Genomic DNA, 15333 nt, shown 5'->3' on the forward strand with positions numbered 1-15333 from the left:
TTGAAGAGGTGATTTTCTGGAAGAAAAAAACCCCACCTCTAGTTAACTGAGGACGACATATACAATTAAGTAAATAATAAGACAAGTAATTCAGATAAGTTCAGACTAAAATCGTATTTTGTAAAGGAATATAATATAACTGCGTGTCTGCCCCATTAGATGTTTCGCTATCGAATTTTTATTTCACATGAAGTATGTGCGGTCATAGAAACCAAATATGCGCAAAAATTATTAAGTTATTTCATAGTGTGCCTTGAAATATTTTCTCGTCTTTGAGAGTTAAAACTTGTATTGTGCTATGAAAAGCAACCATGGTACTTAACCGATGATATTTCCCTCAAGAAGAAAAAGTTTTGAGTGTAACACATATGCACATAGACATACATGATGGAAAATAATTGTATACATTTAATATTAAGCATCTATTGAATGACCACAATTGTTAAAGCGCATTTCTATTAAATATATATTTTTAGTTATTTACAGTTTTTCAATTTAGAACGTTTTTTATAATAATATTTTATTTTGTAGTTATTATTACACACATACATTAAAAAAGAAAATAAATGCATTTAATTAAATTAAAAAAGGTTAAAAGTACGACACAAAATAAATAAATATTTAAATAAATAAATAACACTTTGGTTAGCATGACTGCAAAAAGCAAATATTCATCCCTGTAATGTTCAACCTGGCCACTTCAGAGCAAGAGTTTAATCATTCGGGCTTACCACCGTGTTTTTGTGGGAAATTATCCAACCACCTTTAATTGCCCGTTAATGAATAAACACCAAACATCACACGACATGTGTCGTCCGACTAGTTTTGTCACCGATACACATGTTGAACACGTTCGCACTTCTATTAAAGGTCGTCAACTCACGTGGGTAGTCAAAGCGGCGATCGAGGCATGTTTGCAATTTCCTTGACATGTTTCTTTATAATAAAAACTTCTCGCGCGTGTATTTTTCCTGTTTCCAATTTATATTGACGCAATAAAACGAAAGGGTCGTTCAAGGTAACAAAATGGTGAGTTTAATTAGGTGAAATAAAAACATTACAATGCTAAATAAATACATGATTCTATGTTTATATCTTTAGAAAAAGAATTTTTGCATGTTATATAACGCGTGCTTATTATCACAGTGCAATATGTTTATTGTTAAACAGAAAATACATTGGTATACAAAACAAATAAATCTTAATAAATCTTTTAACATTCCCAGGTTTATCAGTCGATTGGCCGTTTGAGGCTACTACAATTGCTATTTCAAGTGAATACGGTGGCGGTGATGACGATTGCGTTTATAATGATGATGGCTATAATGATAATAATGATGATGGCTATAATGATAATAATGATGATGGCTAGAATGATAATAATGATGATGGCTATAATGATAATAATGATGATGGCTATAATGATAATAATGATGATGGCTATACTTATAATGATGATGGTGGTGGGTCTGCTTTTGCTGCTGCTGATGAAGATGATGATGGCGATGATAGGAAAATCCTCTATGCTACTGTGTTTATGACATGCGGTTACCAGGTACTGGAAATTTATACATGTGGTCCAAATATCTCTTACCTCATTATTTTAACACAAGACTATGTGTCATTCTTATGCTAAATATTTAAAATATCTATGACATGAAGGTCCAACAACTTACAATACACGTTTCAGTACAGTATCTAGTACATTTACTGGGTGGACAATATAAAAAAAAGTTTGAATCACGAATGTTAAGTTCATTAAAAATGCTGAATTTTGAACGAAAAAGACAATCATTTGATCCAACAAGTCCAAACGCTTTACACAAACCTATCAGCTCCTACGCACGAAACAACTTTATAGACGCCCCTCAGTTGTCTTGACAATTACGGCGCCTACGTCGCTATGTCCGACTGCCTCCGTCTTCGGCCGCAATATCCTGTCATGAACTATATAAGCCCCTGGCTGACACCGATCCAGCAGGCCTTCTGAAACAACAGACCTCATCGACTCCCCCGGACGTCTCTCAAACAAGGTAAGTGTTTACTTGGTATTTTTGAATTTTAGCAAATAAGTCTTCAAAAGAAGGAGAGCAATAAAAAGAAAACAGTAAACAAATGTTGTAAAAATCGAATATCCCCTCAAATAAGATTTGTGAACAACTCTTACAGCAGCTACCTCACAACACAGAGTATACATATAATTCAATTAATGCACTTTAAGCAAGGTTAGCACGTTGTTAAAGCCGGACGTTCAAAATAAACATAAGCTAGTACAGATATTACCAAGGACATATGATTAAGACTAGTATTTAGCACATATAATCAAGCACATGTAAAGCATTTAAAGCATTGCAGGCTAATAAAGCTATTATGAGCATACAACTAATCGTTCTAGACTTTGGTAAGCTATCCATGAACTATAAACTAGCAGCAACAGCGAATAAAATAGCAGTAGCAGAACAACATAGAAAAGCTGGCAACATAACATAGCAAAATAACGAAATAACAGAAGTCCAGGTAGATCGCTACCAAATCTATTGAAATGACAATTATGTGACATCGCTCGAGAAACAAGAGCAGTTTTCGCCATGCCAAGTGTTAACAAGAGATCGGAACTGGTTAAAAGAGGATGCAGTTTTCCGGAAGGTCATTCCAGTGTTTGGCAGTAGCATGCCTAACATATTTCTTACCATATCTTTCTGTCCTTGGTAGGGGTATCTCAACAGTATAAGAGTGCCTCAATGCAGATCGACTAATCACGCATATACTGACATAAAGTGAAACTAATGTTGAAACCATATTGCAGTCATTATTGTCATGGCTATATATATATATATATATATATATATATATATATTTATATATAGCAGTAACTAACCTTACTTATATATACTTTTGACTGAACAGGTGGAGGCGAGGGATGAATATATATATATAGTCTCGTTCTGCACCGTAGCTAGGCGCACACGCCGAAGTCTCAAATTGGAAAATGTATTTCTTTTTGTATGTCTGTGTATCTGGTTGTTCACACACCTTTCTCATTATTAGTCATTATTGTCATGGCTATATATATATATATATAGTTATATAAGTAAAATGTAATATTCCAGATTGTGAATATTATATAATAAAAGTAAAAACACGTGTCTGGGATTTTAAATATATATTGATTTAGCCAACGCGTTTCGCATAGCTCTTCAGGGCATAATACAATATATTACAACGTCAAAATGTAATGGAGATAACGTCATATCAATTATGACGTCATAACGTCAATAAATATTAAATGAAATTTAATTTGGGTTTAAATACATGTATACAATGTTGTTCTTTTGCTAACCTAGCTGAAATATTGTTCGAAAATAGCTTATAAAATGGAAGTATTTAAAATTTTGGTTCATGATGTGAACATTCATCTAAATGTTTACTTAAAGGCATCTGTCTTGTTGAGGGGTCTCGCATTTGTTGTTCATGGACAGATCGCCTATTTCTAAGTTTATCGCCAGTTTGGCCTATATAATATTGTTTGCATCCATTGCATACTAATACATAAATCACATTTTGTATATCACATGACATATTAGTTTTTTTTGTGAACATTTTGCCATTAAAATCAAAAGAATTCCCTTCAATAATATAACCACACAGGGCGCATCTAGGGTCATTACATTTGGATACTCTTGGTTCTTGAGATGAAAAGTAAGATTTGGTTAACAGACGTTTTAAATTAGGTGGCTGTCGCTTACATTTTATTATCTTCTGATTTGAAATTATTTTATTCATAACCAGGTCTGTTTGTAAAATGTCAATGTTGTTTTTTAATACGCCAAACAGTTCTTTATTTTTTGGATTTTGTGTTGAAATAAATGGAATTATATTACTCTTGTCTTTTTGTGTTGATTTTGAAAGTAATTCATGTTTAGGGATGGAAAGTGCTTTTTTAATACCTGTATTTGTAATAGATTGTGGATATTTTCTTTGAAAATTTAATTTAAAACGTCTGTTAACCAAATCTTACTTTTCATCTCAAGAACCAAGAGTATCCAAATGTAATGACCCTAGATGCGCCCTGTGTGGTTATATTATTGAAGGGGATTCTTTTGATTTTAATGGCAAAATGTTCAAAATAAAAACTTATATGTCATGTGATATACAAAATGTGATTTATGTATTAGTATGTAATGGATGCAAACAATATTATATAGGCCAAACTGGCGATAAACTTAGAAATAGGCGATCTGTCCATGAACAACAAATGCGAGACCCCTCAACAAGACAGATGCCTTTAAGTAAACATTTAGATGAATGTTCACATAATGAACCAAAATTTAAAATATTTCCATTTTATAAGCTATTTTCGAACAATATTTCAGCTAGGTATGCAAAAGAACAACATTTTATACATGTATTTAAACCCAAATTAAATTTCATTTACTATTTATTGACGTTATGACGTCATAATTGATATGACGTTATCTCCATGACATTTTGACGTTGTAATATATTGTATTATGCCCTGAAGAGCTATGCGAAACGCGTTGGCTAAATCAATATATATTTAAAATCCCAGACACGTGTTTTTACTTTTATTATATATATATATATATATATATATATATATATATATATATATATATATATATATATATATATATATATATATACATGTATATATTGACTATTCCTTGAAAGCGAGGTCTTACATTTCTCTCGTTTCAGCAAAGCTTCCAAGATGACTCCGCGAAGCATCACTCTCGTCTCGGCATTGTTTGCCATTTCGTATGCCTACCGAGGTTAGTAAACTCGTCAAATCTGTTAAAAGCGTTTTAAATTATATTAAAATATATTACATAACCTTGGTAACAAGACGCAAAAATAAAGCTTATTAACGTAGCCACCATGTAAATAGTTTAAGATAACTAACATTATTTATATTTACTTTTGACTGAACAGGTGGAGGCGGGGGAGGAATGATGCCAATGGGCGGTGGAATGCCCATGGGAAAGATGGGTGGAATGGGAATGATGGGAATAGGCGGTGGAATGGAAATGATGCCTATGGGTGGTGGTATGGGCGGTTTGCCCATGGGAAAGATGGGTGGAATGATACCCATGGGCGGTGGAATGCCCATGGGCATGGGCGGTGGAATGGAAATGATGCCTATGGCTGGTGGTATGGGAATGATGCCAATGGGTGGTGGAATGGAAATGATGCCTATGAGTGGTGGTATGGGCGGTATGCCCATGGAGATGGGTGGTGGTATGGGAATGATGCCTATGAGCGGTGGAATGGGCGGTGGTATGCCCATGGGAAAGATGGGTGGTGGAATGCCCATGCCAATGCCGATGATGCCAATGCCGATGCCTATGCCTATGCCAATGCCAGGTGGAGGTAATGCCAAAAGTTGTTCGCATAAAACTGTGAAAGATTGAATTACAATTCAAATTTCAAGTCTTACAGTGATCGCTGATAATAGAAATCTACTTTGAAACATGTTAACGTGATTGTTGTTATAAAATTAAGCATGATAAGTCAATATAAAATATATTCGTATTTAAAGATATTTTATACTATCATTAGCGCGTTATAATCGATTATTTGGTTTGAATGAGTCTCAGCATAGCCATTTTATTGTTGTCTATCCTACATTGTAATGTTTATATGACTAGCAGGGAGATCCATATAAGTAATAATTATATTTTATTGATCTTCAAATTGCAGGAAGCGGAAAACGTAAGTGGGCAATGTTATGTATTATTTTTTATGTCAAAACAAATATTTTTTCCGATCAATAATTTAACAATGATCTTTATAATAAACCCGGGCATAATTTTGATATTAATGAGAATTATCGTGCTACAAGAATTTCGATGTTTAATTCAACTAAAAAAATAAATGTGCACATACCATAAAGTAAATGTTAAGAACGTCTGAAACAAGATTCCTGTAAAACTTAATTTGAATATTGCTTTTAAAAATCTTATAATATATTTATGACACATTTAATATGTTTTCTCATCAAACTAAATTGGTTTTAAAATTCTATTTTCCTTATTTTGTGTTGTGTGTTCTTACAGGCTACAAGCGCTACGCCAGTCGTGGTGGTAAGACTGGCTTCATTTAGTAGCATTCATCTTGCATGCACTTAGAATATTATATAAATGCAATTTAGAACCCTTTTCAGTGATATGCATGCGGTAAAGAGCTTTTACGTGCAAATTTTACAGCACAAATGGAATTTGATTTCAGTTTGTATATGCCTTCAAGTGTATTTTAACCTTGTTTCACAACTGTTTAAGGAGCATTTGAATCCAACGTAATGGGTTTGTCCTTTCTTTCCGTCCTGCCTATACGGGCAATAACATAAGTCTCATTTGTGGATAACGAACTGCCTTCGAACACGGCTGTATAATCACGTGAATAGGATAAGATTGATAAGTTTACAAGTCAAATTACAAATTGTCTGGTTTTCGTTGATATGTGTGCAAAGTTCACAACAAAATGCAAAGTAAACAATTCAACCTCTATTCTGAATGTATTCAATTTCAAATTCCCTTATTGGGTTAAAATCTTAGTGTACTTCCCATAAGTCCCCATGTACGCATATTGCAAGGTATTTATCAATATTTCAGCTGCAATATATTGAATTTTCGGTGACTTAAGTATTTAGTAGCCAAGGAAGGGTTGTTTCATTCTACAAGTGCACTATTGACAGCAATTTGGCGGCCTAAGCACCTTCAAAGAGTTCCGTTTAGCACGTCAGTACAATTGAAACAAGACTATCTGACTTATATTAATCCATATAGTGAAATATATGTTATGTCAATATCATGTAAGGTAATTTGTAGAATTAAAAAAAAAAGTGAAATGTATCGAATGGATTTCATAGCTCCATAAAAAAAAATTTAACATTGTCGCTGTCTACATCTTTAAATATATTGCGTTTATTTTCCGTTTCTACATTTACGTTGGAAGAAGTATGTTTGTTTTAAAGTGAATAGCAATTGGTAATACATGTTGAACAAAAAATCAATCGGAAACTTGTGTGGTTTAATCGCCCGTTATTGCTTTAATGCGTTTCTTGATATCCGCATTTTTTTTAAATACCAAAAGTGGTATAATATCTATTTTATTAATTCAACCGATAAAAACTTTGTAGAACATCAAATGGTGTTCACTTTAGCGACTTAAACTTTTTAAGGTAGTGCACCTCTAATGGGCACATATCCAAATATAATCTAATTAATTATTTTCTTAAGCAGCATCATTTCACTGAACTACATGCAAATTTGTAGATAGGCTTTCCATGCTTTTTAAAAAAATATACCGATTTTTTCAAAACCACCCCCACGCTCGGCTTTTGTCCAGTTTATTTTCACCCCTGGGGTATATAAAAGTTCCATAATTCATTCAAATTTCCAAATATGGGCATGCAGTTGGTGTGTACAGATGCTGTAAAGGTGTTTAAAGTTTAAACAAGATGAAATAAGTATTCTTTTACAGACATTTATTTTTTACAAATTTTTATCTATGGAAGAGCACCATGAAATGTAAGTGATTTCAGCCAAGTAAAAATTGGGTCGGTTAAAAACAAAGTGTCATAAAATTCAAAATAGTATCATTTAAGTCATATTTTAAACTTAGTTTTTATAGAAACACTATATACAGCATAAATACCAAGAACTAGACAGATTTACCGTTTACTTTTTTAAATAAAAATAAAAATGCAACATGCATGGTTCGTATTTTCAACAGTAAATCACCCAATTTCGCCATAACGTTGTTTTAATTTAAATAATTGAAAAATGTGCATAAAAATTGCAACATATTTAACAATAAATATAGCTTATATGCCATATTAAATCAAATTACGTTAGAAAATAAATAAAACGCGTCGCAAAAAAGTATACGTCGTCGGCCGGATTCGAACCTGCGCGGGAATATCCCAAAATATTTCTAGTCTATCGCCTTAACCACTAGGCTACGGCACCTAATAGTAGGCTCTTCAACCTTCGAAGAAATCGCGGGAAATCATTAGAGGTGCACTACCTTAAAATCAAATTTCACATAGGACCGCGATGAATTTATTTCAGCGATACTCGTTAACAAAATTATACAACTAAACTCTCAATTTTATTAGACTTACACTAACTGTATGAACTTTTATCGAAGGCATTTTCTTACACACAATTGTCCGCGAATGTAAACACAACGTATATAATTTACTACACAGGCAACGGTGGTATGGGAGGTGGAATGAATGGAGGAATGATGCCGATGCCAATGCCTATGCCAATGCCTATGCCAATGCCTATGCCTATGCCTATGCCAATGCCGATGCCGATGCCAATGCCAATGCCAAAGGGAGATAAAGGTGGAATGGGCGGAGGAATGCCGATGGAAGGGGTACGAATTACACTTAGTTGGAACGTTTGTGTATTTTGGTTTTCTTGAAAACAAATTATACGCGCAATTTAATAAATGCTGTCATCTTTTTTCATAATTCCAAGACAAACATCTTAGGTCACATGTTTGCATGTCATTGTTTTTCTTTATCTTACAGATGATGATGCAAATGATGATGGGTGGGGGAATGGGTGGTGGTATGCCCATGGGCGGTATGCCCGGCAAAGGAGCAATGGGTGGCGGTATGCCTATGATGATGCCAATGGGCGGTGAAGGCGGTATGCCAATGGGCGGCGGTATGCCCATGGGCGGCGGTATGCCCGGCAAAGGAGCAATGGGTGGCGGTATGCCCATGATGATGCCAATGGGAGAGGGTGGTATGCCCATGGGTGGTGGTATGCCAATGATGATGCCAATGGGCGGTGAAGGCGGTATGCCCATGGGCGGTGGTATGCCAATGATGATGATGATGCCTATGGGAGGAAAAGGAGGTACGACTTAGTTTCTAACCTTACGTTTTTTTCGTTCTTGGCGTCATTATGTGTAATGTGTGTCTTTTCAGATGCATAGTCAATATTATACATACAAGCTGGCGTTACTCACTAACGTGGCCTTTTTTTTAATTATACCGAAGCAATAAGCTCGATTAGAGCTTTGATTAACCCATTATGCCTCGTGGACTCTCCTATCCTTCTAAGTTGGATCAATTTATTTCGAAAATTAGGGATTTCTAGTATATTTATTTCTATATTTAGAATATTTCTTACAGAAATTCCTTTAAGCAAACAGCGAAGATCCTGATGAGACTCCACATCATGCGGCGTCTCATCTGAATCTAAGCTGTTTGCCAATGCCTTTTTTCTAGATGCTAAGCATAACTGGGTTAATCACGCCATAAATGACATGTACATGTTATTCTAGCATTGTGTATGTTTGTCTGTTACAGGCAAGTATTAGATGAAGACAACCCTTTCATCAGAGTGGTTATAGTAGCTTGTAAACGACCTGGACCCCACAATCGACAACGCCCAATCGCACTCATTGTCCATGTGCATGTCAAAATCTTCTTGTGTCCAAGAATCGGTGACAGGTGCTTCCAACGTCCGCGCAATAGACTCATTGACGTCATTGTTTTGGACTATTAACTTGTTTTTCGTTTATTGTTAATCAAAGTTTTGTCTTACCATTGAGAAGTTTTTGAAGTGATAACATACCGGGTAAAAGCCAGTAGTTTTTCGCTTGTTCGAATTGTAATGAGCTGCGACTTTCAGTAAAATGCCAGTATAACATATTGAAATTGAAACTTTTGTTTTAAATATCGTAGTGTTAAGAGACCGAAGAAAGAACAGCGAATAAATCATTATTTTGTAATTTTATTTGAACATTAGGAGAGTTATACATGCATATGGACTATATTGCCTTGTGAAACACTATGTATACATGTAATAGAGATTAAAAATAAAATAATCAGCATCTTAACATTGAGTTTGTTACAGTTTTGGGTATGAATTGTGGTACTTGCGATGTATGTATTTTAATTTCGATATTTCAGTATATAAGTAAAGTAGATTTTAGCCTTTTATAGTTCAGGTACATTGATGAGTCACAGGCCGTCGATAAATGCACATACGGAACTAAACACATGACACAAACTTAATATTGGATAATGGATTCGGTTTTTGAAGGCTAACGCATGTAATTGCTATTTGTATGTACATTTGTGTGCAAATAATCAAGTTGATTGGCAGTGAATCGTGTCTAAATTCAATTAAATACCCAATTAAAATCGCATAAATACCCGCAAGCTGTGTACTCGAATTAGTCATTTACTCGTGTCTAGGGCATATGCGCAACGACGGCAGGAACCAGGTTGCCGTCTGGACAATGCAGTTAAACATAAGGCCAATTTAAAGACATCTATTGACACTATTGTAACTAATTTATTTAGCATTATTAAATGCGTGAACACAGAAGAATAATCCACTATGCACGATTTATTTAGAATAGGTTAAAGTAAACAACGAACCTTTCGTGTGGATCTTGCAACACTTTCTCTTGTATACGTTCTTTATTTTAATGAGGAAACAACGAAAAACATAATTATACAAAAAACATTTATCATGCAGTTACAGGTTTCCGGCATACATACAGATTCACCGATACTGCTTATCAATAAAATTAAAACACATCTAATAGTAAGTACCAAAGATGACTATTTCTTTACTAACGCTTGACCATTCAATCTGAGACCTTAAAGAAAAAATTAATTATTCGAATCATTATGATTACTTAAAAGAAATTCAAACTTATCACGACAAAAATGATCTTGAAAAAAAAATGGAGAATTATTAATCATGTCGTGGAGCATCAATCGATTTTATGTTAGTTAGAAGTCATCTACCAGTTTTACAAGTAGTTCTAGTTATATAAAATTAAGTGGTTATTTGACTGTTAACTTTTTCTGACATTTACAGCAGGTACACAGGTACTTGAAAAATTTGTTTTTGGTTCTTATTATATTAATAAGGACCGATTTTTTTCAAGTACCTGTGTGTCAAACAAACAGTCCGAAATACGCTTTGGATTCGTTCGAGGCTTAAAATAATTTGCTGTTAAATAAACACCCTCCACGTCCGAAATAGTTTCACTAAAATCCAGAAGAGTCTAGCTAAAACTACTGTGTTTCGTCACAGAAATTACGTCACATACGTCATAAATTTCGTTATCAATTGAATGAAAATAAAAGTGCGGAAAGCTGGTCATGTAACACATTTAAGGTCACAATATACTAAATAGTTTCCCTATATAATTCAATGTAAAAGCGACATCTTTAAGCGAAAATAAATGCCAGATTTTGCACATAGAGACCCCAGTACCCATAACTTTTCTTAAAGGCCATTCTAAGCGGAGTCGATTCGTGCAATAAAAAAGATATGTCATGTACGAACCAAGAAGAATTTGTCAAAAGTAAAAAAAGGACTGTTTTGCAACATTTTATGCCCCCCTTCGAAGAAGAGGGGGTATATTGGTTTGCTCATGTCGGTAGGTCGGTTGGTACGTCCACCAGGTGTCGGTACGTCCGTCTACCAGGTGGTTTCCGGATGATAGCTCAAGAACGCTTGGGCCTAGGATCATGAAACTTCATAGGTACATTGATCATGACTCGCAGATGACCCCTATTGATTTTGAGGTCACTAGGTCAAAGGTCAAGGTCATGGTGACTCGAAATAGTAAAATGGTTTTTGAATGATAATTCAAGAATGCATACGCGGCCAACAGGGCACACTCTGAACAATATTACTGAAGCAACTGGTCTGTAATCCTAAATCTATAATTATCAGTCCAATGAAACATCATCCTTTTAGTAAAATACAATGGATCAGTAAAAATATTATCAGAATATGAGATTTTTTTGTATATTTTGTATATTAAATATTGTGTTAATGTTTAATTTTGTTCATTAATATAAATATACGCAGGACAGGGGAGATAATACATTACAGGGGAAACAAATGCAATAAGTTTGAATTTATTGTTACAGATTTGCCTCCCTTGTAATATAATTAAATTTTACCAAATGTAAGGCTAACAGCATTTTTGTAATGCATACGACTACTACTACTACTACTACTACTACTACTACTACTACTACTACTACTTCTACTACTACTACTACTACTACTACTACTACTACTACTACTACTACTACTACTACTACTACTACTACTACTGCTGCTGCTGCTGCTGCTGCTGCTGCTGCTGCTGCTGCTGCTGCTGCTGCTGCTGCTACTACTACTACTACTACTTCTACTACTACTACTACTACTACTAGTACTACTACTACTACTGCTACTACTACTACTACTACTACTACTACTACTACTACTACTACTACTTCTACTGCTACTACTTCTACTACTTCTACTACTACTACTACTGCTACTACTACTACTACTACTTCTACTACTACTACTACTACTACTACTACTACTTCTACTACTACTCTACTACTACTACTACTACTACTACTACTACTACTACTACTACTACTACTACTACTACTACTACTACTACTTCTACTACTACTACTACTACTACTACTACTACTACTACTACTACTACTACTACTACTACTACTACTACTTCTACTACTACTACTACCACTTCTACTACTACTACTACTATTTTTATGCCCCCCTTCGAAGAAGAGGGGGTATATTGCTTTGCTCATCCGTCCACCAGGTGGTTGTCAGACGATAACTCAAGAACGCTTGGGCCTAGGATCATGAAACTTCATAGGTACATTGATCATGACACGCAGATGACCCCTATTGATTTTGAGGTCACTAGGTCAAAGGTCAAGGTCACGGTGACCAGAAATAGTAAGATGGTTTTTTAATGATAACTCAAGAACACATACGCTTAGAATCATGAAACTTCATGGGTAGATTGATCGTGACTCGCTGATGACCCCTATTGATTTTGATGTCACTAGGTCAAATGTCAAGGTCACGGTTACCCGAAATAGTAAAATGGTTTCCGGATGATAACTCAAGAACGCATACGCCTAGGATCATGATACTTCATGGGTAGATTGATCATAACTCGCAGATGACCCCTATTGATATTGAGGTCACTAGGTAAAAGGTCAAGGTCACGGTGACCCGAAATAGTAAAATGGTTTTCGGATGATAACTCAAGAACGCATACGCCTAGGATCATGAAACTTGATAGGTAGATTGATCATGACTTGCAGATGACCCCTATTGATTTTGAGGTCACAAGGTCAAAGGTCAAGGTCATGGTGACCCGAAATAGTAAAATGATTTTTGGATGATAACTCAAGAACGCTTTTGCCTGGGATCATGACACTTCTTAGGTACATTGATCGTGACTCGCAGATGACCACTATTGATTTTCAGGTCACTAGGTCAAAGGTCAAGTTCACAGTGACAAAAATCGTATTTACACAATGGCTGCCACTACAACGGACAGCCCATATGGGGGGCATGCATGTTTTACAAACAGCCCTTGTTTAAATTTCCCTACTTTATGATTGTTTACACATGTGCCGGCTACATGAATTAACCAGTAGCTGTAAAGCACTTCACCTCCCATTAGCCCTTTAATTTCCTTTACCAAGAATTTGAAGTAAACCATTTGGATCATTCAATCAGTTTCTGTTATTTACCTCTTAGTCTTAAACAGAGAAATATTCCATCTCTATAACATTTCAAAGTTGGTGGATGCAATGCAAAACTGGAAGAGGAATTTGAAGTTTTAATTTTCACCCAAGCTTTAAAAGGAGCCTGGTTAGTATCATAAACATACTTACAATATTCTGACTCTGACTTTAAACAAAATAGATTAGAATAATTATCATGATCATCTTGGTGTTCATAGATAATTGAGTCTCACTCAACTATGAATCTGAGCATGAATAGCATATCACCCCACTTGCGCAAAAAGGTACCATGTGCCTTCTAATTTCAATGTCACATGGTACCTTTCTTTGCCCCCTTATGTGAGTATGCAAATGGCTGAGACTTAGGATTTGTCATTAGTTGACCATCATTCTCAGTGCTCAGCTTAACTCAAAACTTCTTCTGAGTTGATCTGATAATTTAGAATATTCATGACACTGGGCCAAGTTATCGTTAAAAAGATTGGTTAAAGTAACAGGGTAATGTACTTGGCTCTTGAGTCTTATAGAGACCCCTATTAATCTCAAGCTTGTTTGGCTTAACAGACTTTGTGTCTTGCAGGCTGCAGGCAGACACCATTGCAGTTACCTGATCAACCTACACACGCAGGAGTTCATTCTTGCGGGCGGTGACCCTTCCTGGTTGAACGGGCTGGGAAACATCCCGAACAAACTGCGAGACCTGTATGAGTTGAACAAAATACTGGCACACCGCCCGTGGATGATCTCAAAAGAACACATAGCAGTAAGTTTGGGTTCTTGAACTTGCAAATTAAAAGGTGTTCATGCATCGAGTCTAGAAAATGTATACAAATGATAATTTTGACACAAAGGTTTCAAAACAAGTAACCAAAATCTTTAGTTGCATCAGACAATTTTAATTATTTGCTTTATTTTTAAATATTTTCAGAAATTTTAGTAGTAAATTGGATATGTAAGATGCCAGTGGCCTTAAAAGCCTTTTAAACTTGAATCCAGTAAGAAAGGTATTAAATTTAATTTTAATTTTCTAAAGGATTACAAATGAGTTGTAATGTATATGTGAGCAAGAAAGAAATTACATTTTCTAAGGGACAACAACAGCGTAAAAGTGATAAAAAATTACGCAAATCTCTTGCTTCATTTTTCAGAGCCTAGCCAGTGGCAAGGACAACTGGTCTATATCGGAGCTCGTGCACGCCCTGATACTCCTCTCCCACTTCCACGCTCTGTCCAGCTTTGTGTACGGCTGCGGTATCACGCCCGAGGTGGACCACGATGGGGGTTACACTAACAGCGGGAAGAACTCACCCTCCAGCAGTAAGGCTAACAGCCGGGCCACCAGCAAACATGTGTCACCTTCCTCGTCTTTCTCCGAGGTAGGGTTACACTTTGATAGAAGTTTTTCAACAGTGCTCTGGGAAAGAAAACGGGACTAATGCATGCATGTAAAGAGTAGGGTAATCTGGGATGACACTTTCCACATTTATGGAATTTTTCGTTTAAAAGAAAGTCTCTTTAAAAAAATATTTTCAATAATAAAACTAGTCTAGGCAGAAAGTGATGCTAATTAAATTAATTGTGCAACTTGCAGGCTGATCAGATCGACCCAAGGGTTGCAACTTATGAGAGCAATGTGGAGGAAACGATAGCATTACAACCCCATTGTCACGTGTGTAATTTATAATGTCAATGTGAAGATGAGACTCATGATTATCAAGCAGCAATAACACCTTTTTCTGTTT

The 15333-nt window shown here is 35.4% G+C and overlaps 2 protein-coding genes across 2 annotated transcripts; both read left to right on the plus strand.

The window, feature by feature from the left end:
- The first annotated feature begins 1976 nt into the window (after positions 1-1976).
- LOC127869343 (uncharacterized) lies at positions 1977-9885 on the plus strand. The gene is made up of 8 exons (XM_052411847.1): positions 1977-2033; positions 4720-4793; positions 4954-5391; positions 5722-5733; positions 6078-6104; positions 8234-8406; positions 8564-8897; positions 9353-9885. The coding sequence occupies exons 2-8, from the start codon at positions 4733-4735 to the stop codon at positions 9361-9363; spliced, it is 1056 nt and encodes a 351-aa protein (XP_052267807.1). The 5' UTR covers positions 1977-2033; positions 4720-4732; the 3' UTR covers positions 9364-9885.
- A 3945-nt stretch (positions 9886-13830) lies between these two features.
- On the plus strand, positions 13831-15027 carry LOC127864917 (sestrin-1-like). The gene is made up of 3 exons (XM_052404807.1): positions 13831-13875; positions 14172-14354; positions 14740-15027. The coding sequence occupies exons 1-3, from the start codon at positions 13831-13833 to the stop codon at positions 15025-15027; spliced, it is 516 nt and encodes a 171-aa protein (XP_052260767.1).
- The last annotated feature ends 306 nt before the right edge of the window (positions 15028-15333 follow it).

Source organism: Dreissena polymorpha, chromosome 1 (genome assembly GCF_020536995.1).
Source record: "Dreissena polymorpha isolate Duluth1 chromosome 1, UMN_Dpol_1.0, whole genome shotgun sequence".
Classification (NCBI taxonomy): domain Eukaryota; kingdom Metazoa; phylum Mollusca; class Bivalvia; order Myida; family Dreissenidae; genus Dreissena; species Dreissena polymorpha.

Coding starts and splice junctions, on each gene's coding strand:
- LOC127869343 (XM_052411847.1), top strand. CDS start 4,733: ATGACTCCGCGAAGCATCACTCTCGTCTCGGCATTGTTTGCCATTTCG. Junction 4,794..4,953: donor CATTTCGTATGCCTACCGAG/GTTAGTAAACTC, acceptor TTGACTGAACAG/GTGGAGGCGGGGGAGGAATG. Junction 8,407..8,563: donor GAGGAATGCCGATGGAAGGG/GTACGAATTACA, acceptor TTTATCTTACAG/ATGATGATGCAAATGATGAT.
- LOC127864917 (XM_052404807.1), top strand. CDS start 13,831: ATGAATCTGAGCATGAATAGCATATCACCCCACTTGCGCAAAAAG. Junction 13,876..14,171: donor CACCCCACTTGCGCAAAAAG/GTACCATGTGCC, acceptor TGTGTCTTGCAG/GCTGCAGGCAGACACCATTG. Junction 14,355..14,739: donor TCTCAAAAGAACACATAGCA/GTAAGTTTGGGT, acceptor TTCATTTTTCAG/AGCCTAGCCAGTGGCAAGGA.